Genomic DNA, 22366 nt, shown 5'->3' with positions numbered 1-22366 from the left:
GTGATCAGGGCCATCCAATCCAGGCATTGTGCAGGAGGTAGTTTGGAGAAAATCATACTCTCTCCTAGCTACTCTTTGAAGACCGCTGATTTTTCAAGCTCCATTGAACTTCACCATTTTATCTCAGCAACATATGTGCAGGGGCCTTTTCCTGCTGTCTGTACTTGCATATCAAAGCCCACTTTTTTTATTTCCATCAAAGAACAGAATGGTAATTTTCTTAAAAGCCCAAACTCACGCATTTCTCAATCTGTGGTCTTTTGAAGATCTTATGTAGTTTTGATGCGATATTTCACTTTTTCCTCATCTCCTTTTTTCTTCCCCAGTAATAAAGAAACAACACTTTTTATTTATAAATATATTCATGCTCATAATCATACTTTATTTATCCATAAATGTCTTGTTTTCCACATTTATGGAGCAAACTACAGGATTGCTTTGGGTGTGCTGGCATGTTCTTGTGTATTTACTGCCAGGCCCCTGCTGCTTGTTGTGTGGCCAGTTAGCAAAGACAATGGAGAGGCTGTGTGACATTTCACCGGCGTCGGTGCTCCTGCTCAACAGGAATCCTGCCAGTGTCATAGCTATAGTGACTGTAGGCCCCATCAAGCAGCTCACATGCTGAAGGTCACACAGTGCAAGTCAGCTTCCAATCACTGCTGCGAAGACCAGGCTGACATGAGGGGTAATTGGCTTTATTCCCAGCATGGCCATTTGAAACCCTGGAGGAGAGAAACTGCACCCAGAAGAGGGGCAGATATTGTCGGGTTAGACCAACTGGGACTTGACTTTTTCCTGGTTTTAACGGACATGAAAACTAGATTTATAGTCACACGGATATCAGGATTTAAACAAAAATGCATATCCATTCAAGAAATGTGTTTCTAAAAAGATATATGAAAATGAATTTTAAGGGTTGGCGGTACCAAAAGCGGACCAAGGTGATACGTTCTCTTGATTATAACCCATTCTTTCCATGTCCTTCCTAAGGTATAGGCACAAAAGATGGCACTGCAGAAAAAGACAAAGATTTCAGGGGGAAATCTCAGAAACAGGTGCAGTTCAACCCAGGCCAGACCACGGCCACCTGGAAGGTACGCATCCTGTCGGACAGTGAGTACGAAGTGTCAGAAACCTTCCAGATCGTTCTGTCTGAGGCGGTGATGGCGGCCCTCGAGTTCCCAGAGTTTGCTACTGTGGAGATCCTGGACCCTGATGATGGTTAGTAATGAGAAATGTTTACAGTCATCTTGTTTAAAAGTTTGATTTTGTTTAGTTTTAGTGAGATTAAATAAATTCCCTCTTGATTTTTGCATTTTGGGATTTCCGTGCCTAACATTGTAACTCAGCTCTTAAGTCTGACTGCAGACATTGTTCCCTCTGTATGAAATATTGTGTCATGTGAAATCATTTTCCACAGATGTTCAACAATCATACAGAAATACATCCATTGTAGGAGTAACAAAGCCTCAACCGCGAGCACACCAGTGATACACGAGTTGGCTATTTTAAGTGCCAGCAACAGCACATGTGATTTATGCAGTTTAGAAAATAAAACATTGATAAAGAGAGAACCTGCAGGTTGACCTTTTTCGAGCAGCAGAGATTTGTATTTTGAATCTAGCTGTATTCATATTTGAGGGAAATGTTCCCCCCATGTGCCTGAAGGCATTAGAGAAGATATTTTAAATAGAAAATTAATCCACATGGAAACTGAATGCTGAGAAGAACTAACACAATCCTGAACCCAATTTGACAATGGAAATTATAATATAAATATAATGAATAAAAAGCCACATTTATGGGTGGTATTTTATTCCACGAGTGTATATAAACAAGGTCAAAAGGGAAATATGGAGATGACCACGCTGACCTCCCTTGCATCTGAAATGAGCTCTACAAGAACAGATGAACGCTCTCTGAATACAGCTCGACTGCATAGTATAAATATGGATAATGCATGATCGTCATCCCATAGGACTTCATTGGGTGAAAAGGAAGAGTTTGTTGTCAACAACGTATGCTAATGAACATGTTTAGTAGGAAGTGTGTTTCACAGAACATCAGTCTCTCGAGGGCAATCAACAAAATTGGCAGCTATCTCTCTGCAAGATGTGAAATCTAGTTTTCCCCCTTTGTGACTTAGTCTTCCAACAGCCATATGTACGGTATATTTCTATTTCATTAAACTGTTTATATGTTTTCATATATTTTTTGCCATTCAAGGTCAAATAAACTCCGTAGGCTCAAAAATGTATTTTTGTTTCTTGTCACTGAAAGCAGAAAGATGGACTAGCCCAGGGGCAGCTACCGTGAAACTGTGAAAAATAGATTATTTCACACCAGACAGACTAAAGTGGCTCTGGCTGAAAAGCAGCTTAGTGTTTCAAACAAGAAGCAAATAGTGGCCACATCATCCTATGCAATTGTTTGCATTGTCCTCGGGATAAGGGAAAGGACAGGTCAAGCTCTGTTGACTTACCAACACCTTGTTAATGTGGGTGAACAAGTGAGAGGGAGACAAAGCTTTTGCCTGAGCTCTTTGGATTTCATGGCTGAAATGCTGCAAGCGTATTACCTTCCTGGTTGTCAAATGCAGCTCAGAGAAGGAAGGAGACAACGAGATGGAGAGCTGCCAGTAAAACTGTAAAAAAACAAAACAAAAAAAACCAACCCAGATTGTTTAACTTGTCACTTCTTGCAGACAGAATTAACACACCTTATTATTCCAGCCAATGTGTGTGTGTGCAACTTGCAATAGACTTCTAAAATTAAAGTACGCAAGACATTTATGTGTACTTTTAATTATCTAGACAGCTTTATCTTCCAGACATCATTTTCTGCATCCACGTCTCTGTGTAAGCCGACTTTAGGTTGGAATATTTGCTGCAGATAAATGAACAATAGACGGCGGGTTTTGATTAAACATGATGTTAAGCACCATCAGCAGAGCTGTAATTGTTTATTAAATGTCAACAATGTCAAATGTGATATGATGTTTTTAAGCTTTTCCCTTTTCCTCATCTCTGATCATTTACTTCAGTTCACTTGACATTCAATTCATCACATTCAAACCAATCATGTATTCATAAGTATTCATTCCCATGAATATTAATGCATGTCAAAGTAATGATGAATGAATTTCTGTTGATTTTGTTCTCCTATCCAGAGTCAACAGTGTTCATACCCTCAGCTGCATACAACATTGAGGAGGACATCGGTGAGTTGCTTATCCCAGTGCACAGGAGTGGAGATGTCAGTCAAGAGCTCATGGTCGTCTGCTACACTCAGCAAGGTAACACACATTAAAAGTGAATAACCTGGTTAAGAGAATAATGTCCAGGAATATCATCCTAAAGTAGAGGAGGAGTATACTGTATTGTGGTGGAGTTCAAATAACAAATGAGCTTTTCTGTAATTCTGTTTTCTACCCATTCAGTTTCGGCCACCGGCACCATCCCTACCACGGTGCTGTCCTACTCGGATTACATCTCCAGGCCTGAAGACCATCACAGCATCCTGCGCTTCGACAAGGGAGAGGTGGAGAAAACCTGCCGGGTGGTAATCATAGATGACTCCCTGTATGAAGACGAGGAAAGCTTCAATGTCACCCTCAGCATGCCCATGGGGGGCCGTCTTGGCTCAGAGTTCCCTGCAGCTAGAATCACAATCGTGCCCGACATGGAAGACGGTAAGATGACATTTCACTGATCAGAAGTGTGAAAGGGGATGCAATACTGTGTCAAATCGCCTGGCAGGTGAAAGAAATTAAATGGCTTTGCTTTTTATGAATTGCCATTGAGAGAGTTTTTTGTGCTTCCTTTCAAAAAAGGCTTATTAAAGCCTCAAGAAAAGACAGCGTGAATTTGTTTCTTGGCTAGAAGGCTGATGTCTGATTTAGTTGGAGGTGTTAATGTATTTTTGCAATCTCTTATTTGTGTATATATATATATATATATATATATATATATATATATGTAATGGAGAAGCACTATGACAAAAGCCGGAAATTACTTTTGATGAATTGATCCAAATAGAGACATTCAAACAGTTAGGCAGGTGGGCAGACAGACAGCAAATATGTTGTTGTGCCTGGGAAATGTGTATTTGATTTGGTCTGTGTTTGTCCTTGTCTGACAATGTCTTGGTGAGAAAGCGTTTGGGTGTACAAGCCTCCTTCCCGGAGGCGAAGCCTTTATCTGGTATCTGCAGGCTCAGACTGGAGGGCTGATAGTAGTCTCCCATATCTTCCCGACGTCTTTGTTCCCCAACACCTGACGGCCATTCCTCAGTGCCCTATCGCTCTTCCGATCTCCGGAAGCTTTGCTGTGAAATAAAGACTCGCAGGCAGCAACGCTAGAGCTGAAAAACTCAGAATGATTGGGGAACTTCTTTATTTCCTCGAATCAAAACCCACTGAAGCTACATACAGTAATTGGGGTGACGATGCAATATTCAATTCAGCATTTGGTTATCTAATGGCTTGGTATAAGAAGTGTGACCGTTTGAAATTTTCATTTTCTACTCAAATGACTCACAGTTAGAGTCTTCCTGCAGGAGTAGGCATGTCTAGGAGTGTAAATGCTGTTGAAGCAACACAGACATATTTAGTATTCACACGTCAACTAGTTGTGGAAGTGAATTATCTCTTCGTGAACCTGTACGGAGGAGGTCTTTTCTTTGAGGCTACTGTAGCAGCAGTTCTCAGATTGTGTAACAGGTTATCCTCCTCCTCTATTCCTTTGGGACTCGAGGCAGACACAATTCAAGTGGATTTGACCTGTTTGAGGAAGGAGGAGGTTACGTGGTTTGAATGTTTTCCTACTGTAGCACCAGCCCTGTGTAACTGGAGAGTGAGTACAGGGACTTTTGACCTCCGCTGCTTCTGGGTATTGACTCCAGACTGCCAAGGCAGCTGCTGAGACGCACACGTTTTAAATAGGATGTACAACAGCCTGCATCACAAAGTAGGCTTTTACCAATGCAGCCATTTATTTCCCTATGATTGTTGAACATTTGTAGAAACCGATGTCACGTTTCCACAGTGTCACAGTCTTTATGGATGGTTCCGACTCCAATACGTCTTTACCGCCAGACTGCTCATCGATTGGAGACATTATTGATTAACGTCTTACTATGACTGTTTGACTCAGTCACTTACGGTTGCTTGTCATTTACATTTAGGATGATGGCCAAGGCTGTTTGAGAAACAGGTAGGCTGACAAATAAAACAAATATATAATAGATTTGATCAAATTAGATAAGCCAACTTGAAGATTACTTTGGAAGCGTTCTCAGACGGACAAATGCAAAGGGCTAATGGTTTAAAAATGACTCATTTAGTGAGGCAGTTTCCTGTGATAAATAGCATCTTCATGTTCATGCATAACTGCTTTTTCATAGTGTTTGAAGGCATACTTTTTTTATGATTACCCCTGGTTTATAGAGTCAGCCAGTGTACAACTGTTATAAAAAATGTCTTGCCTGAGTAATCCAATTTTTGTAGCTTGAAAAGCCAACTCATTATTGAATATACTAAGAAACGTTCCTGCTCTACGATTTCCTGGCATGCATTTGCCTCCATTAGAGGTCCTCTGACTCAATGTATTATCACACAAACAGGACAAAAGAAGCCTCAGTGCATTAAGGATTAACTTGACTCGGGCTGACAACCAACTTTGCCAGTGCATGCTCAGTTTTCTGGCTTTATCTGTAATCATGTTTCCTCGTCAGGGAGGCTGAGTGACAATCAAAATCTCCTTATGCGTATCAGCTGTCAGATAGCATCACACCATAAGCATGGTTGTAAGGGCCAGAAGACTGTACAGCCTCTGCTTATGGAAACATCCTTTGCTTATAATTTTATTGTTATTGTCAAATTGTGATTCTCGCTGTCAAGACTTTCAGTGCCACACTGAGAGAAATGATGCCTGGAGCTCACGCTGTGTTGCCCTGCATCCACTGAATAAATGGAACTTATAGAGCGGGGAGAAATTCACTGGCGTCAAGCCTTCATATCTCTCTGAAGGAGGAGATAATGAAATGGCTTGAGTACTGAGGTTGAAGTGAATGGTAAATAGCTGTGAGGCAAGCAGAACAAGACCAATCTCACACACCAATCACAGCGGGAGATTCATTCCCACTCTAAAGTTCAGCTATCCTGACTCGGTATTACATATAAGTACATACTCCAGGTCCCTAACTCCACTCCAGTATATATGGAAGGTCGGTAAATGGGGGCATCACATCCTTCTTTGTCATCCCTCTTGCAGTAGTAGCTGCTGGGTGTACATGGGAGGAAGGAGTCGGTGGCTGGCCAAGCACCTGTCCGAGCACCTGTCCCTCCCCAGGAGGGCTTTCAGCAGCTACACCAAGCTGTGGGCTCAAATACTTCTTAGAAAACACACACACTACTGATATCAGCAAACATGGATGTCAGCAATGGGTGTTCTTTTCAAGCCGGCAACACAGAGTTGTGCAATATGATGAAATTAGAATCCATAGGGCACCAATGTATGCAAACACAAAGTGTGGGCCACCTACGTAGGTACAAGTACGTGCAAGAAACCACATGAGAGCAGCAGGAGGTGAAGCTCCTACTGTGTGCCAAAAGTATGATGATAATTTGACAATTTATGGGAGTCTTAATTGAGAATGTTTATGGCTTTTACAACTAAATGAGTTGAATTTTACTGCAATAATAACCCGTTTTGTAGAAACTATGCCATAGTAAAGAGAAGCCATGTTTTCTTTCCTACCAAAACATTTATTTTATTATCACACCTTCACTCGCAGTGAGAGTGTAATTGCAATCAGCTGTTGTTTGAAATGAAACACACCAGACTAACATGGCACAGGAAATTATATTCTGGCACTGAAGGAATTTTACATATTTGGGTCGACAGAAAATCCACTCAGAAACCAATTGTTTAGTAGATGGGTACATTTTGTACATTTACTCTTCTTTTTCACTTATGCAATATGTTAATCCTTAGAGCTGCAGTCATAAATATCAGGATGACTGATCTTTAATCACTGCTTGATGCAGTGCCAGCATTTTGTGTGAAATCTCAACTGAGAACAACTTTTACGATTGAAATAAGTTGGAAATCCAAAGAACTTCATCACATTGGTGAAAAATATCCTGTAACTCTATATAAGTAACATGTTGACACTTGGCTACTTTTTACAACATGGACATGAACTCTGCCTCTTCTGTATGAAAGGTAAATCTTCTAGACTGTAGACTGTAAAGTTTACAAGCTATCCAGGCAATCTGCAGCACGGACAGCTGCTATCCTTAGACTACCTGCTATTTTCCCAGCGGCAGACCATCTGCACATAAACGTTCACACCCTTACAGTTTCCACTCTGGCTTTTGGCTTCCACGGGTTTGGAGAAACTTGTCTTTTCTTGCAGAGATAATTGCTGTTTGATATCGACTCTGCATCCGGGAAAATGTTTTGATGGTTGGAGCTGTAGGACATGAGAAAGCTTGTACAGCAGGACTCCTCGCGTGCTTCTCAAAGTCTTGGGTCGGTTGCCTGTAAATTTTGCTCTGGTTCTGAAGGTATGATTATAAGTTATTTTAAAGATGGGCGGATCCTGTGCATGTGCAGTATATCCTGGTTGAGAATGAATCAAGGGGGAAGGAGCCCTGTCATTATGTCTCACCTGGATTTCCATTCATTCGGATATAAACAGATGTCCAAAGGAGGAGAGATGGTGCTAGTCAACAGCCGTAAAAAACACTCAACCTTGAAAATGAATGCAATTCTCACAGTCGTCAATGATTAAAGTTGTTATTCGGTATTGAGCATGGAGTTGCGAGTATATGCTTCTGCTGTTGGAGAGAGATTTCTCGAGCACACAGTCGGCAGAGGAGCTTTTGCCAGGGCTCAATTGAATCTCACTATTAGAGAAGCCACTTAGCACTGTGGGAATGCCATGCAAAGTTCAAGTGGAATCAAGCAGTCAGTGGGAGTGGAACAGGCCCCTGAGGGATGCCTATGTCTCCTTGTTCATCTCATTGTTTTTTATGATCACACATATGCAACAGTAAAGATATTTCCTTTGTTTGGCATCGTTATTCTTGGGTATCACACAATAAACATACGGACTAGACTGACAAAATATGTAAATTAGTCAAATTTCTGACTCCTACAATATTAACATTCAAGACAATTCTAATAAAGTCATGTAATAAATATATATTTCATAACAATTTATATTAATATATATTTAATCTGTTACATTAGTTGTTGAAAAAATGATCCACCTTACAATATTTGAAATGATATGCAGGGCTAAATGTGGATAATCTCCACTTACATCCAGGTAACCTTAGATGTGCTGTGTGGCATGGAAGGGAGCTGCTGGCTGGTCCGATGGAGCCCAGGAGCCACTGGTTTACTTTTCAGTTAATGGGCCGTGGCTCTTTGAAGCTCACTGTTTGTCTGCTTCACAAACCTTATCTGATTACTGGACTAGTACAACAGGGTCCAAGGTTCCTGGCTGCCAACCTAGTGGATCTGATTACTCCTCCTGTTGAGGACCCAGTGCAGGCAGCCAAAACCATCTTTGTTTGGTTTCTCTGTGGGGAGAAATCCTGGCAGCTGCAAGCCACTTGATGCAGCACGCATTGTCCTGGCTGTGCTCTCAGGACAGATTAAAGCATAAAAGTTTTCTGTCCTTTGCTTGCTCTAAGATGAAATATTACTTCAACCATATAGATGTCTCCTCTGAGAACCACAGATCCCAAGGCTTTACCAAAAAACACAATTTCCCTTTGAGAATGTGTCTTGTCTTGTTAATAGAGAGCGGCTTCTGCCAAATAAGACTGCATCAAAATATGCAACATCATCTGACACGCAGATTACTTGGAAGAATAATTATATAGTCCAAAAATAATAAACACATCTTTCATGATCAGTAATTGGGCCTGGCAGCACTGTTGACAGCGAATCTGTCTTTTCCTGCTCTTGTATTTATTTGGTTTTTAGAAGATAGCATAATCATAATGCATTACAACAGTATGGATTTGTTTTCGTTCAAAGCAGTTCCACATTTTTGCCTCATACTGTGTGATGAGAAACAGCTAAGTAGGTGCAGAGTTCCATTGTCATGGAAACCACAACTCTGCCCATGGCCATCGCCATTCACTTAATTTATTCTGTTACAGCTGCTTTCAAAAGCACAAGGTATTATTGCTCAGTAGTGGCTTGTACCAATGAGCCATCACAACAGTAATGTATTTGATTGATTATGAGAATGGATGTGTATTGTAAGTAAAAACCGCTTCTATGATTGGGTTCAGCTTGTGGCTGCTCCGGTTATTTCTGTCTTCAACTCTGTATCAACAATGACTAACTCTCTGCAGTCTAAGTCCATAAATAAGTGTCTTTGTGATGGTAGCGGACTGCACCAGGTAGTCCAGGCTCTTATACAACAGTTTCACAAGCAGCACGCCATGAGAGAAAACAGTCTCTGAATGGGTTAAATACAATAATAGTGGGTGAGTTTGGCTGCAAAGGAATCTCAGCTCATAGAAACACTAATTGCAGTCAGGCAGGCCTGGGCTGGCACATCAAGCTCTACATCCCCCAGACCTCCTGTCAGGCCTCCTGTCTGCCTCTCATACCCATCACTAGCAAAGTCAGCTCCACCACCATGCTCATGCACAACAAAACCAGGAAATTCTGCCCTCAGGTGTCTTTTTGCCTTTTAGTGCTTGATTTGTGAACACTAATGTAGAAACCCCCCCAAACATCCAGGCAGTTAGAACGTGTTGTTTAAGGGCTGCAATTACTACCCTCACTTTCTCCTGTAATCAGAGGTAATCTTACAGCGTTCCGCTAGCGATTACAGATTCGACTTAAGATGCAAGTATCCTGTTGTGAATCAGCTTAACAGATGATTATTGATTACATCCTCCTGTGTACTGTTCTTCAATCCTTCCTCTGTTTTTTCTTCCCAGCTCCCATCTTCCACTTTGGCAACACAGACTACCACGTGGATGAGAGTGATGGCTTTGTGGAAGTCAAGGTATGGAGGACAGGGACCGATCTCTCCAAAGTAGGAACCGTCACAGTGCGCTCCAGAAAGACAGATCCTGTCTCAGCTGAGGGTACGTGTCCCTGCGAGGCGCCTTTTCTGACAGCTTTAGCTAGGTAGTGCTTAGAGAAATGTAAACCACAGGAAACAATAGACTTAAGTCGTCACCCTGTCTCGCTTTGTTTTCCTGAGCTCAAGAGTCCGTGGTGATGTTAAACTGGATATGTTGGGTGGATGACCTGTGGAATGTAAACATTGTTTTAGTTTAGGGGGAAGAGAACTCAGGGTTTCTTCTGTTGGGTCTTTGCCTTGAAGGCATCCGATATACTTATAAAGGCTACGCTTTGGACTCCAACACTGGTCGCTATGTCCTGAAGCCTGCTCCACAGCCTGTCCTGCCCCCAGGCAGTCTTCTCAGCCTTGCACAGATTAAACTCAACATCTCTTGCTTGCATTACAACCGTAAAAATGACTAGCATTCTAATGATATGCGGCATGGTAGAAATGCAAGCCCACACTTACACACATAACTGGGTCATAAGTACATGAGAAAAGCCTGTGAGCAAAGGGTGAGCTCTCAATGCTCAGACTCTTCAAAGAATGGCAAATGAATAACCTGTTTGCGCTCAGGGGGATATCCAGTTTCTCACAGCTCTCCTTTAATCACGCAACAAATTCCAACTGTTCACGGCTATCGACCACGAGATAGAAAGCGTCGTTTTGTCAGCACACAGGGTATATTCTTTCATCTTGCTCGCTGCCTGACATGCACAAATGAATTATAAAGTAACATGAGAACGGCTGTAAAAATAAGATCAAGTGCTTTAGTCCATTTGTGTTATCTGCACTATATCCCATAAGCACTATGTTCTTTGAAACATTCCTGACCTATATTGTGTTGTGGAGCAGCTGGTGTGGATTATGTCGGGATCAGCCGGAATCTGGATTTTGCACCGGGGGTCACCATGCAAACGTTTCGTGTGACCATCCTGGATGATCTGGGCCAGCCGGTGCTGGAGGGGCTAGAGAGGTTTGAACTGGTACTCCGGATGCCCATGAACGGGATCCTCGGGGAGCCGAGTAAGGCTGCCATCCTCATCAACGACTCGGTTTCAGACTGTGAGTGGAAATCATGTATTAATCAAAATTAAGTCAAATGGCTACATTTGGTGATACGTTATGTTTATACTCTTCTTTTGGTTTTGATTGTGTCGATTATAGTGCCAAAGGTGCAGTTCCGGGATGCCGTTTATGTGGGCAATGAGAACTCAGGGCAGATCTCAGCTACTGTATACCGCAGTGGAGATATCAGCTACAAGTCCACAGTACGCTGTTACAGCAGGCAGGGGACAGCCCAGGTCATGATGGACTTCAATGAGAGGCCCAACACAGATGGTTCCATCATCACATTCTTACCAGGTGGTGTATTTAAACCTAGTGCACACCTTTGCATGGTTTGGGTTTTCCTTACTTGTTAAAAAGGACATATACAGTCCCTCAATATCTTTTCCCTTCCTTCAGGAGAGACTGAAAAACCTTGCGTACTGGTACTAGTTGATGACACGGAACATGAGGAGGAAGAAGAGCTCCGTCTCGTGTTGGGAAGCCCCAAGAGTGACTCTCCGTTTGGAGCATCTATTGGAGGGCAGAATGAAACACTCCTCAAGATAAAAGACGAGTCAGACAGTAAGAATTCTGTTTTGTATTTATGCCTTGTTCCTTACAGTACTTCTGTTTATAAAGTTATCCCAATGGCATACATTTAGTACGTGTGTTGACGTTTCCACAGATCTTCCATAGTGTCTTTTATGATAATACATTATTATATATGGTATGCTGTTATGTTAGAGTTTAACAGCATGAATTAAACTGTGCTTTCTCAGAGGCAATTATTAAGTTCGGAGAGACCAAATTCAGTGTGAATGAGCCAAAGGAAAGTGGCCAAGTGTCTGTGGTGAAGATCCCTGTGCTGCGTGTTGGAGACACATCCAAGGTCTCCATTGTCCGAGTCCACACCAAGGACGGATCTGCCAACTCTGGAGAGGACTACCATCCCATATCCGAGGGTAAATAACACCTCAAGTTGCTTTTATCTGAAAAGGATTTATTTGAAATGTGCTAAAAAACTATTGATCAAATCTCTCCTCTCTACAGAAATTGTGTTCAAAGAGGGTGACACAGAGCACTATGTGGAGGTGGAGATTTTATATGATAGCGTCAGAGAAATGAGGGAGGCGTTCACTGTGCACCTGAAGCCCGACGAAAACATGGTGGCAGAGACAAAGGTGGGCATTGAGTCACATAACAATCCAATTGAATGGTCAATTGTGCAACTACCCTCTCCATTAACATCCCCTTATTTGCTTATCAATCAACAGATGAGCAAAGCCATAATCTATATCGAGGAGATCAACAGCATGGCGGATGTCACCTTCCCTTCGGTGCCCAAAGTGGTTTCTCTGCTGCATTATGACGACATTGACAGGACTAAGCACTCTATCCCTCTGGCCGGATACCCTGTCATTTGTGTCACTGTAGGTCCCAAGTGATGGTCCAATGAATACTTAGGATTCATTTAGCAAGACTTTCTGTCGGTGTGATTTCTGGTTATATTTTACTCACAAGCATGTCTTCTTTCCCTTTCCCAGGCCTGTAACCCCAAGTACCCAGACTATGACAAAACAGGCTCCATATGTGTGAGCGAGAACATCAACAACACCCTAACTCGTTACCGTTGGCTCGTTAGCGCCCCCACCAGCCCCGATGGCGTCACCAGCCCTATGAGGGAAGTTGACTTTGATACCTTCTTCACCTCCTCCAAGCTCATCACTCTTGATTCAGTCTACTTCCAGGCTGGTTCCAGGGTCCAGTGTGCCGCTAGGGGTGTGAACTCTAATGGGGACGAAGGTCTGGAGCTCAGTAGCCCCATAGTGTCCATCAGCATGGACGAGGGTGAGTGAAGTTCATTCTCAAGCTTGAACGGTTTGGTCTCTCTCATGGAAATGACTCAACGCGATAAGCAGCTGCTGGCTCTCCCGCTGCAGAACTTGCTGTTCCCGCTTTGACAGAAAACTGAAGCATGAAATAATTTTCTGCGGCGGATTGTTAGGGAAACAAAACATTTGATGTTTGTTTGTTTATGGCGTGGTTGCAGGAATGTGCCAGCCCCGCGTTGCAGGCACAGTGGGGGCCGAGCCCTTCTCTGCCAAGCTGCGGTACACTGGAACAGAAGACACAGACCACCCCAACCTCATCAAACTAACTGTCACCATGCCACACATCGATGGTAGGAACAGCTACTTCACTTGTGAATGTATCATTCCTATGCTTCCACTTTCTGACTGCTATACATGTGCCGTCCCTCAGGTATGTTGCCCGTAGTTTCCACCCGAGCCCTGTCTAACTTTGAGCTCACACTGAGCCCCGATGGAACCCGTGTCGGCAACCACCGTTGCTCCAATTTGTTGGACTACACTGAGGTCAAGACTCGCTACGGCTTCCTCACTGAAGCCACCAAAAATCCAGAAGTGGTCGGTGATACGGCTTCTTACCAATACAGCACTTCCCTCAGGGGATCCAGTACACTACGCTTCTACAGAAACCTCAACTTGGAGGCTTGTTTGTGGGAATTCAACGGATACTATGACATGTCGGAGCTGCTCAGTGACTGTGGAGGCACCATCGGGACTGATGGACAGGTAAGCAGCCCCACCTTTGAGCTTTAGCTCACCTCTGACCCTTTTTGTCATCTCTAGACACGAGGAGCACGGGGTCAGTTCAATAAAGCAGTGGACCCCCAAGAGGATAGGAATGTGGAGTCAGCAGTTACTGGTCTGTTCGGTCCATTAACAAGTCTTACCCGTTTTAATTAGAAAAAATAACCATTTACAGGTAAATAAGAACTCTGGTTGCCTCCTAAAGTAAATACTAGTCCGTAGAATAGTCATCCATTATTGTCTGGAGACCCATGTTAACCTTTGTAGTAATAACTAACCTGACACCCTGCTCCCTTAAAGTCCTGGTAAGACCAGTTATTCGTCTTCTCAATGTGGAAAGTCAATAACAGCAGCCTAATAAAAAGAATATCTGCATTCTTCTGTTCTGTACAATGTGCTCTTTGCAGCAGCAGCTGTAATATGTGGAGCTGAAAGGGGGAAATATTAAGCCCTCTGTATCCTCCTGGAACACATACCCCACAGCCTTGAACATTTGCATTCACTTTGGACAGCTACAGTAAGACGACTTGCAGTTAATTAAGGTGTTGATAAAGACGGGCTGTAACAGTGCATGGGGCACATCATGCTGAAAAACCTCCACTACGTTCCCGACTGAGGATTATTAATTAAACCTGCACAGCACTTGTGAATATATTTAGGCTCTGAAGGTGTATAGCGTCGTAGGAGTGTATATTGTTGTGTTATTATAGCAGGAGTTTTCTCATTTTACATGGCTTCAGGCTTATTTAATAACAAAAGGAATCATTCAGGCGATAACAGTCTCTCTCAACAAGTGGAACTTTGTTGCCTGCAGCCACATGATGTAAATGAGGACGTGGCAATAATAAACATGCCTCGACAAGTGAACGGCCTGCTGCCAGTAATAAACTTTACCTTGAGTTTAAATCACGAATGCATTAAATGGTGATCACCTCACTTCTTTATTCATCGATTAATAAGAAGATTGATTGATGCAATAATTTAAAAAAAGAAGTGAACAGATAATTATAAACCCGATGAATGGTTTTAACCCTCAGACGGTCTCAATATCCTGCAGAACTACACATAGCTACACTGTGTCCTTGTTGTCTTTCCATCAAGGGGAGTATTCACATCTTGTACAGCATTAGATGTAGATTTTGTTGCTATGGTTACTTAACAGATGAATAGACGGTATGTCGATGAATGGACTGAGGTGATCAGTTTCATGATGTGAAAGGCAGGATAAATGGAAAAAGGAACTGCTTTGTTTGGAGGTACCCTGTGACCCGAGTGCACCTCTAAATGAGGAGACGGTTTGAGCAACGACAGCTCGGTGCAGGCCGGGGGCAGTGTCATGTCACAGCCAAGGGTTTAGTGGCGGGCTTAACAAGACCATAGGAATCTATTAAGGCCCAGCAGGATGTGTCAGAAGGCCACGCTGCAAATCATTTGCGTGAGCTCGTAGCACCCAGAGGCATAGGCACGTCTCTACATGAACACGGAGCCAGTGCAGACAGGTACCTCTCACAGGTCAGAGGAAAGTGCAGATACCAGAGAGCGCTCCGTCTGAGGACTTTCACCACTTAGAATCCTTTGACCATTTTTGGACAGCCCTTTTAGAGATGGAAGGTTTGCAGTAATTCAATATCCCCAACAAATGGAAATGCAGTATATTCTGTGGTATTTGTGTTACTATTTGGTCACATTTGATTTGCAATTGAAATGTTTTAAATTGATTTAGTTGGAAAGATACAAATTGTGGCATTTCATCTGTAATGGTGAGTCCATGACCACTTACAGAACCATTCAATCTTACAGTTTTAAAAGCTACTGAACCTACTTGAAGTTAACACTATGATTATGGAAAGGAAAGTGTTTTATGGTCACCTAAACATGCATTGCCAAGTCTGACCAATCCATGTCCTCTGTCTGAAGCATGGTTCAGAACAACATGCTTAAACCAGCCATCAGGGTAGAATATTAGTCTTTATCTCCAGAGGTATTGTACATGCAACTTATTCAGGGTCTCTTGATGTTTTCCCCCTGATGCCTATAACACGGCTAAATTCATCTGTACTTACACAACATGTTGTTTTTCCCTGCAGGTGTTGAATCTGGTTCAGTCCTATGTGACCCTACGAGTACCACTCCATGTGTCCTACGTCTTCCATTCCCCTGTGGGAGCAGGAGGATGGCAGCACTTTGACTTACAGTCAGAGCTGAGGCTCACATTTGTGTACGACACTGCCATCTTATGGAGGGATGGTATCGATAGCCCACCGGAGGCTGAACTACAAGGTAAGACTTGAGCAGTAGTTTGAAATGTAAAATTGAGGACGGATGTAATATAATGTCATGTTCACTAAATGTGGGATTGTAAATGAGTTAATTAGCCAAATTAAAGCTGTCAGATTGCCTTTGCAGGTGCCTTGTACCCAACCAGCATGCGTATAAACGGACAGGGACGACTCGTCGTCAACTTTCGCACTGAGGCTCGTTTCAGAGGACTGTTTGTGTTCGCACACTCAGGTACAGTATATCATATAGAGGGGATATCATATAGAGTCATGTTTGAAATGCATTTGATATTTTGTTTTAATTAAACGTCTTCCTTGTTACAGAATATGTTCAGTGTAGAAGAAGCTTCGCTAATCCTTTAACTTTATGGCTTCTACCAGTGAATGCATTTCAAGCTACACTTTATTTTTTGAATCACATTTATCATTTGATAAAAAAATTGATGGTACAGTTTATACGTTATATCTTTTCTGTTTTTGAAATATTTCAATTTGCAACTGTGCATCCTGCATACACTGTAATTGATTGTATTTTCTCCCCCATCAGCGTCACCATTCACCTCCATGGTCATGTGTCCAGACCACCCTGGTTTGACCTTTAACATCAGTCTGGTGAGGAATGAGCCAACCTACAACCAGCCCATCCAGCAGTGGACATTTGTGTCTGATTTTGCTGTGAGTAAACATTTTGTTTTCTAGTTTAATTGTTGTTTTTTTACACCTAATTCTTACTGTAAACATAATTTCCCATCTCAGCTACGTGACTACTCCGGCACGTACACAGTGAAGTTGATCCCCTGCACATCCCCTCCCAGCCTGGAGTACACCATCCCCCCAGTCTGCAATCCCAGAGAGCCTCTTACCTTCGACATGGACATCCGCTTTCAGCAGGTGACCCCACCTTGTCTAAAATTAGCGAGGAAAAAATGTATTTATATGGTGTCTTTCTTGTCATTGGACACCATTCACCCCATTCACATTCATACACTGAAGCCAGAGGCTGCCATACAAGATACCAACCACAATTCAAGAGCTCTTGCTATGCCAAGACCTGGGTAAAAGAGGAAATTGCACAAAAGGAATGCACCACAAGGACACTTCAATGTATGCTTCACAAGAAAATAACTGTATTGTCCACATGAAAGTCCACAAGGTTTGTCCAAGTCAACAAATCCTCCTTAAAAAGATCACATAATCCCACCAAAATGTCCCAAAAACACATGTTGTCCTTTCAAAACTCAACATAAACAAAACATTGAACTTACCGGTCATGGTGTTGGAACTTGAAACTGTGGCCTTGACTTGAATCACACTGATTGATCACACAATCACACGGATTTCCTTGTTCACCACTTTCATGGGTGAGGTAAAGCCATACACAGGGGCTTTCCATCTCTCAACTGAAGGCTATGGGCTTCAACATTACTCCTCTGTCTACCTTTAAAAACAGTTCCTTCTTGCCACCCCAAACAATTCTCTTCCCTTTGTTCCCAGGCCACGCCCCCGTATACCTGTGATTCTGCAGAAACAGATCACCTGACCAGAGTGATCTATATGAGACTATGCATGGCAAACAAGATAAAGCATGGGTGACATGGTGCACGACCTAGCAAGGGTTTATAGTTTTAAACGATCAAATATATATCTCCTTTATTCATTACTTCCTGTAAGCCAGCCCTCCTGGCTCTGAGTCATAAATCTTCTTGGCTCTCTCTGTTATTTTGAAAAACACTTACAAAATCTAAGAGGAAATTCCCTCCTGGTTCCCTCCATCTAATCAAGTACTCATAAAATTCTTCTCGCTGATGCTGTCAGAAACAAATCTCTAATCAACATCCCCCCTTTTAATCCATTTAGCTGCACCTGGCTCCTGGTGCTCCCCCAGCATCAAAACACCATGCACAGTGATAATAGCGAAGCTGGCCAAATTAATTTGGGGAGACAAATCCCCCCCATCTCCATTTATTTGATAAATTGCCATCTTCTCATGGTTTGTCCATGCTTGTCTGTCTTCTCTGTGTGTCTAGGTTAGCGATCCAGTGGCTGCTGAGTTCAGTCTGAACACGCAGATGCTCTTACTCTCTAAGCAGACACTCTGGCTCTCAGACGGCTCCATGGGCTTTGGACAGGAGAGTGACACTGCCTTTTCCCAAGGTAAGGCAATAACATGAGTTCATTTAAAATACCAACTGCTCTTGAAAGTGTGTGTATTAAAAAAACGTATAAAAAACAGGGCCCAAAATAGTCCTGACAGCCCTGAATGAATTCAATTACTCAGCTCCTTAGACTTCCTTTTACAGATCAAAAGTAAATCCCTGTGTGATGAATAGTTGTGGTGATTTAGCAGAAATGTTCCCCATTATTCCCTGTCCCAATAACATAGCATTTAAATGAAATGAGGCCTTGATCAAGTCTAATTTTTGCCTTCATGTTTTATGTCTTTCCTCAAAACAAGCTTATCTCGAGAGCCTAAATTAAATTTTTCTCAACAACCTCTTGAAAGATTTTTGAAAAGTCCTTGAAGCAGCTGTCCAAGTGAGAGTTGAAAGCTCTTGTTGCCAAGAATGAGGAGGTAGTTTCAGCCGAGGCTTTAATGTTGTTCTCAATATTGCTTATCTAGGAAAAATAAAATCACTTGAGAGAACTGCACCAGTGTACCAATTAAAAACCTTTCTTGGTACAACTTTCAACTTCAACCATGGAGTTTATGTATTTTGCTGTGATGTAAACTGGATTCCTCTTCCCTCAGGGGATACCATTTATGGCAGAGTGATGGTGGATCCAGTCCAGAACTTGGGAGACTCCTTTATTTGTAACATAGAGAAAGTGTTCATGTGTACTGGAGCTGATGGATATGTTCCTAAATATAACCCCAGCAATTTTGAGTTTGGCTGTCTGGCTGATGCTCCCTCACTACTCTACCGATTCAAGATCATTGTAAGTAACACAAGTCATCATGTCATTATGTGCTGTGTGTCCATTCAAACGTTAATATTCCTCCCTGTGTCATCTCCTCACTCAAGGACAAGGCCCAGCCAGAGACCCAGGCCCGGACATTTGGCAATGTAGCTTTCAATGCCTTCCTGGCAGTGGATGACCCCGGCGCTTTATCTCTAGTGAGACAACCTGGGTCGGATGGTTTCAGAATTGATTCCTCAGCTCTCTTCCAGGTCAGTATATGTACAAGTACAAGAAAGACATTTTTGTGTGGCCAATTAACACATCGGGAATGTTGTAACTTTTTCTTCTTAACAAGCCAGGGGAAAAATACAACTCGTTAACCTTACACTTTCTGTGTTGAAACCTTATTACGAGTGAGAAATCCCATCATTTTGCAGCCTGGCCTTTATATGACACATACGAGTCAGACTCTGCCATTTCATCGAGTCCATTTTGCTACTTCTGGTCAGTGAGTCTGTATTTCTAGGCTCGTTAAGGAGAAAAATCCATCCAAACATTCCAATGGCTGAAAACTTTTCTGCTTTTCAACTCCATTGTACAGTCACTGCAATGGTTACATTGTATGTTTGAGGTGGCATCATGTCAAGATACATTGAAAAACTGTGTTAAAAGTATTTTATGGTGGGTTTATATGAATATATTTTATAATTAGACTCTTAAGGTTCAACAAAATGAATCATTCTGCAGCACGATGTGCCATAAAATGCTCTCCAGGTATAATTTCTAAAAACTGTTGCTTTCTCCAGGTATCTACAGGGAGAGAGTGGTACATTCATACCATCTACACTGTCCGTTCACGGGACAACGCTAACCGTGGCATAGGGAAGAGAAGCCTGGAGTACCATGTGATGAGTCAGCATGCAAATCCACTGCCAAAGGATCAACTCCGCAGCAGGAGATCAACTAATGACGCGCCAGACGTAGTAGAGGAGATCGGTCAGAGTAACAACCGCGGCACCAACATCCTCCACATCGCTCTGGACCGCAGCAGCCAGCAGAGGACGAGTCCAGAGAGGGAGATCTTCACCAAAGGCGTCATCCCCCGCGAGCTCAACCAGACAGACAACGGCGATGACAGACTAGTGTTGATCATTGGCGTCCTTGTCGGGCTGCTCCTCACCGTGCTCATCATCATCGTGGTGGTGTTGCTGGTCCGGTCCAAGCGAGAGAAGAAGGACGTACCCAAGAGCTCCAGCAGCACAGAACCCATGGTGACACAAGCCCTCAGTGACAGCTCTGAGGTCTAAGAGACAGACTGACGGTTGAGTTTTACTTCATATCTTTTTGTTTTGCAAGTGCCTCACATTTAGATGAAACATTAAGGATTGTGTGTGAAGCAACACGAACTACAAGAGCTTTGATTCCTTTCAGAAAATCTACTTGAAAACTGCATTACGTTCACGACCGAGGTCCGGAAACCAACACGGAGACGGACTTTGTTAGCAGCTGTTTCAAGGCGCGAGTCAAGTTGTCAGCACCCACTTATTGTATTTGCTTTCGCCACACGATCCAAAAATGGTGTTGTTACTTTTCCAAAGGTGCTACAGGAGACACCTCTTAACTTGAATGGCATTTGATGTTTTACTGAATAGGTCAAGAGAAGGTGGATATTTCTCATACTGTAGTAGTTAACAACTGGATTTGTACATTCGATTTGCTGCGTTAAGACACTGCCTCTAGTTTTGCTTACACTGGGTGAACCCGTCTGCTCTTATAGAGAATGATTTGTCCATATATTCAGTGCGTGCCTAAGAAATCACCGAATGTTGAGGTTTTATGATGTATGTTACAGTATCTCTTGTCTCGTGTAATCAGTGAAACATACAACATACTTTTCATATTGTTTCCTTGTGCTCATGTGTTTGCATGCATTTTGTTTCTGTATTTCAAGACTGTTTAACTGTTGATTTGAATGGAGTTATGATAAATGTGTCTGAGCTACTGTATTTCCACCAGTTTGTGTTTTACAGTGTATCCCATAAAAAAACAGTATTTATAAATTGTTATTGTTAAATTCCCCCTTGTATTGAGTTGTTGAAACACTGTATGATTTTAAGACCTAATAATTAAAAACATGGCTCTAGAGAGAAGTGAAACTGATAGAGTCTGTAGTATTGAATTGACTTTAAAGACAGCTGGTCTGCAATGTACAGTGTACTATAGTAGCGCTTCCAGAGCCATTATTTCCAACAGGAACTGTTTTCACTCTTGGTACAACAGGTATACTACATTTTAAAATGTTGACTACTGTAGCTTGGTAGAGATAGCTGGGAATCCAGATCCCTCTCACAGCAGGGCTATGTGTTGACGGTGCTTATTTGTTTGTTTGTTTAAGTTTAGCAGATTTCACTTAAAGGGAATTCGATGTTTTACCCTCAATCAACAGCATTACTGTGAGAACTGCTGTCCTCTCCCTGATTCAATAGTTTTACATGTATTTATTTATTTTTCATTTACTCACATTTCATCTCCCTTTTTAAATTTAGCTTTGAACCTAACTTTCAGAAACAGCGTACCTTGTTTATTATTGGGATTTCATTATAAAATACATTATGCCATAAGATGTCTTTCCATGTATCAGAGTTGTGTTTTTTCCAGATCCAGGCACAGGATTGCCATTAAATGTGATTACCTCACGTATCGTATGTAGACACTAACTTCATAGTCACTACTTTATAAATGTCAGGTTTATTTGCATTTTTATTTTTAAAATGTAAAACAATTCTATGCAACCTGTGATATCATACCTTCATATGTTTATCCCAAGTATTTTTTTTTCACTGCACAATATGCTTGCTTATCTCAGTTTGACACTGTATCAATGTAATGTTTTTTTTTTTAATTTCAACTCTAATGCTTTGAGCGCATTCTGAGCTTTTTTTATGCACATGTATGTATGTATATACATATGTATTACATATAAATATACCATTTGGATGTTTTGGGAATGATTACGGTTAAAAAATGCATACTGTATGTGCTGTAAGTATTTGTAACATAGACCAGAAGCACAGCATGGTCTGCAAATAAATAATTTTTCAAGAATTTTTTCGTCCATATGTTTTAGCTCGAAGCTGTTATTAGGCGTTGCAGAACATTCATTTAAGTTATTTGGACTGGTTGCCAACTTTTTAAAATTTTTAAATAATTTGACTGAAAATAGTCAAATTGCAACCGTTTATAAATATACCTTTTGATCTGATTGAGCATCGGCCCCGCTTTTGTCAAAATGTAATATATCAGTAGTTCTGAGAAGAGATGCAAGACCAGGAATACTTTTACACAAAGCTAATAAAAGCTATTTAGATTGCTCTCGTTATTAATTTCAAGAAATCTAAATTTGAAGTGGACCCACTC

At 42.0% G+C, this 22366-nt stretch overlaps 1 protein-coding gene across 1 annotated transcript in view; it reads left to right on the top strand.

The window, feature by feature from the left end:
• Positions 1 to 22048, top strand: part of frem2b (FRAS1 related extracellular matrix 2b) — a 46131-nt gene extending 24083 nt beyond the window's left edge. The window contains exons 4-24 of the mRNA XM_084020220.1: positions 991 to 1221; positions 3170 to 3295; positions 3440 to 3691; positions 9977 to 10126; positions 10963 to 11172; positions 11275 to 11472; positions 11575 to 11739; positions 11937 to 12119; positions 12208 to 12338; positions 12432 to 12587; positions 12702 to 13005; positions 13208 to 13339; positions 13420 to 13751; positions 15857 to 16049; positions 16176 to 16280; positions 16596 to 16723; positions 16805 to 16939; positions 18076 to 18202; positions 18798 to 18985; positions 19072 to 19218; positions 19756 to 22048. Of these exons, the coding sequence (XP_083876346.1) occupies positions 991 to 1221; positions 3170 to 3295; positions 3440 to 3691; positions 9977 to 10126; positions 10963 to 11172; positions 11275 to 11472; positions 11575 to 11739; positions 11937 to 12119; positions 12208 to 12338; positions 12432 to 12587; positions 12702 to 13005; positions 13208 to 13339; positions 13420 to 13751; positions 15857 to 16049; positions 16176 to 16280; positions 16596 to 16723; positions 16805 to 16939; positions 18076 to 18202; positions 18798 to 18985; positions 19072 to 19218; positions 19756 to 20256 (4094 nt within the window). The 3' untranslated portion in view covers positions 20257 to 22048. The remainder of the gene's footprint in view (positions 1 to 990; positions 1222 to 3169; positions 3296 to 3439; positions 3692 to 9976; positions 10127 to 10962; positions 11173 to 11274; positions 11473 to 11574; positions 11740 to 11936; positions 12120 to 12207; positions 12339 to 12431; positions 12588 to 12701; positions 13006 to 13207; positions 13340 to 13419; positions 13752 to 15856; positions 16050 to 16175; positions 16281 to 16595; positions 16724 to 16804; positions 16940 to 18075; positions 18203 to 18797; positions 18986 to 19071; positions 19219 to 19755) is intronic.
• Positions 22049 to 22366: the final 318 nt, after the last annotated feature.

The sequence above is a fragment of the Eutrigla gurnardus genome, assembly GCF_963514095.1.
Source record: "Eutrigla gurnardus genome assembly, chromosome: 10".
NCBI classification, from domain to species: domain Eukaryota; kingdom Metazoa; phylum Chordata; class Actinopteri; order Perciformes; family Triglidae; genus Eutrigla; species Eutrigla gurnardus.
The sequence above is the reverse complement of the archived record's forward strand: the minus strand, read 5'-3'. Positions and strand labels throughout refer to the sequence as shown.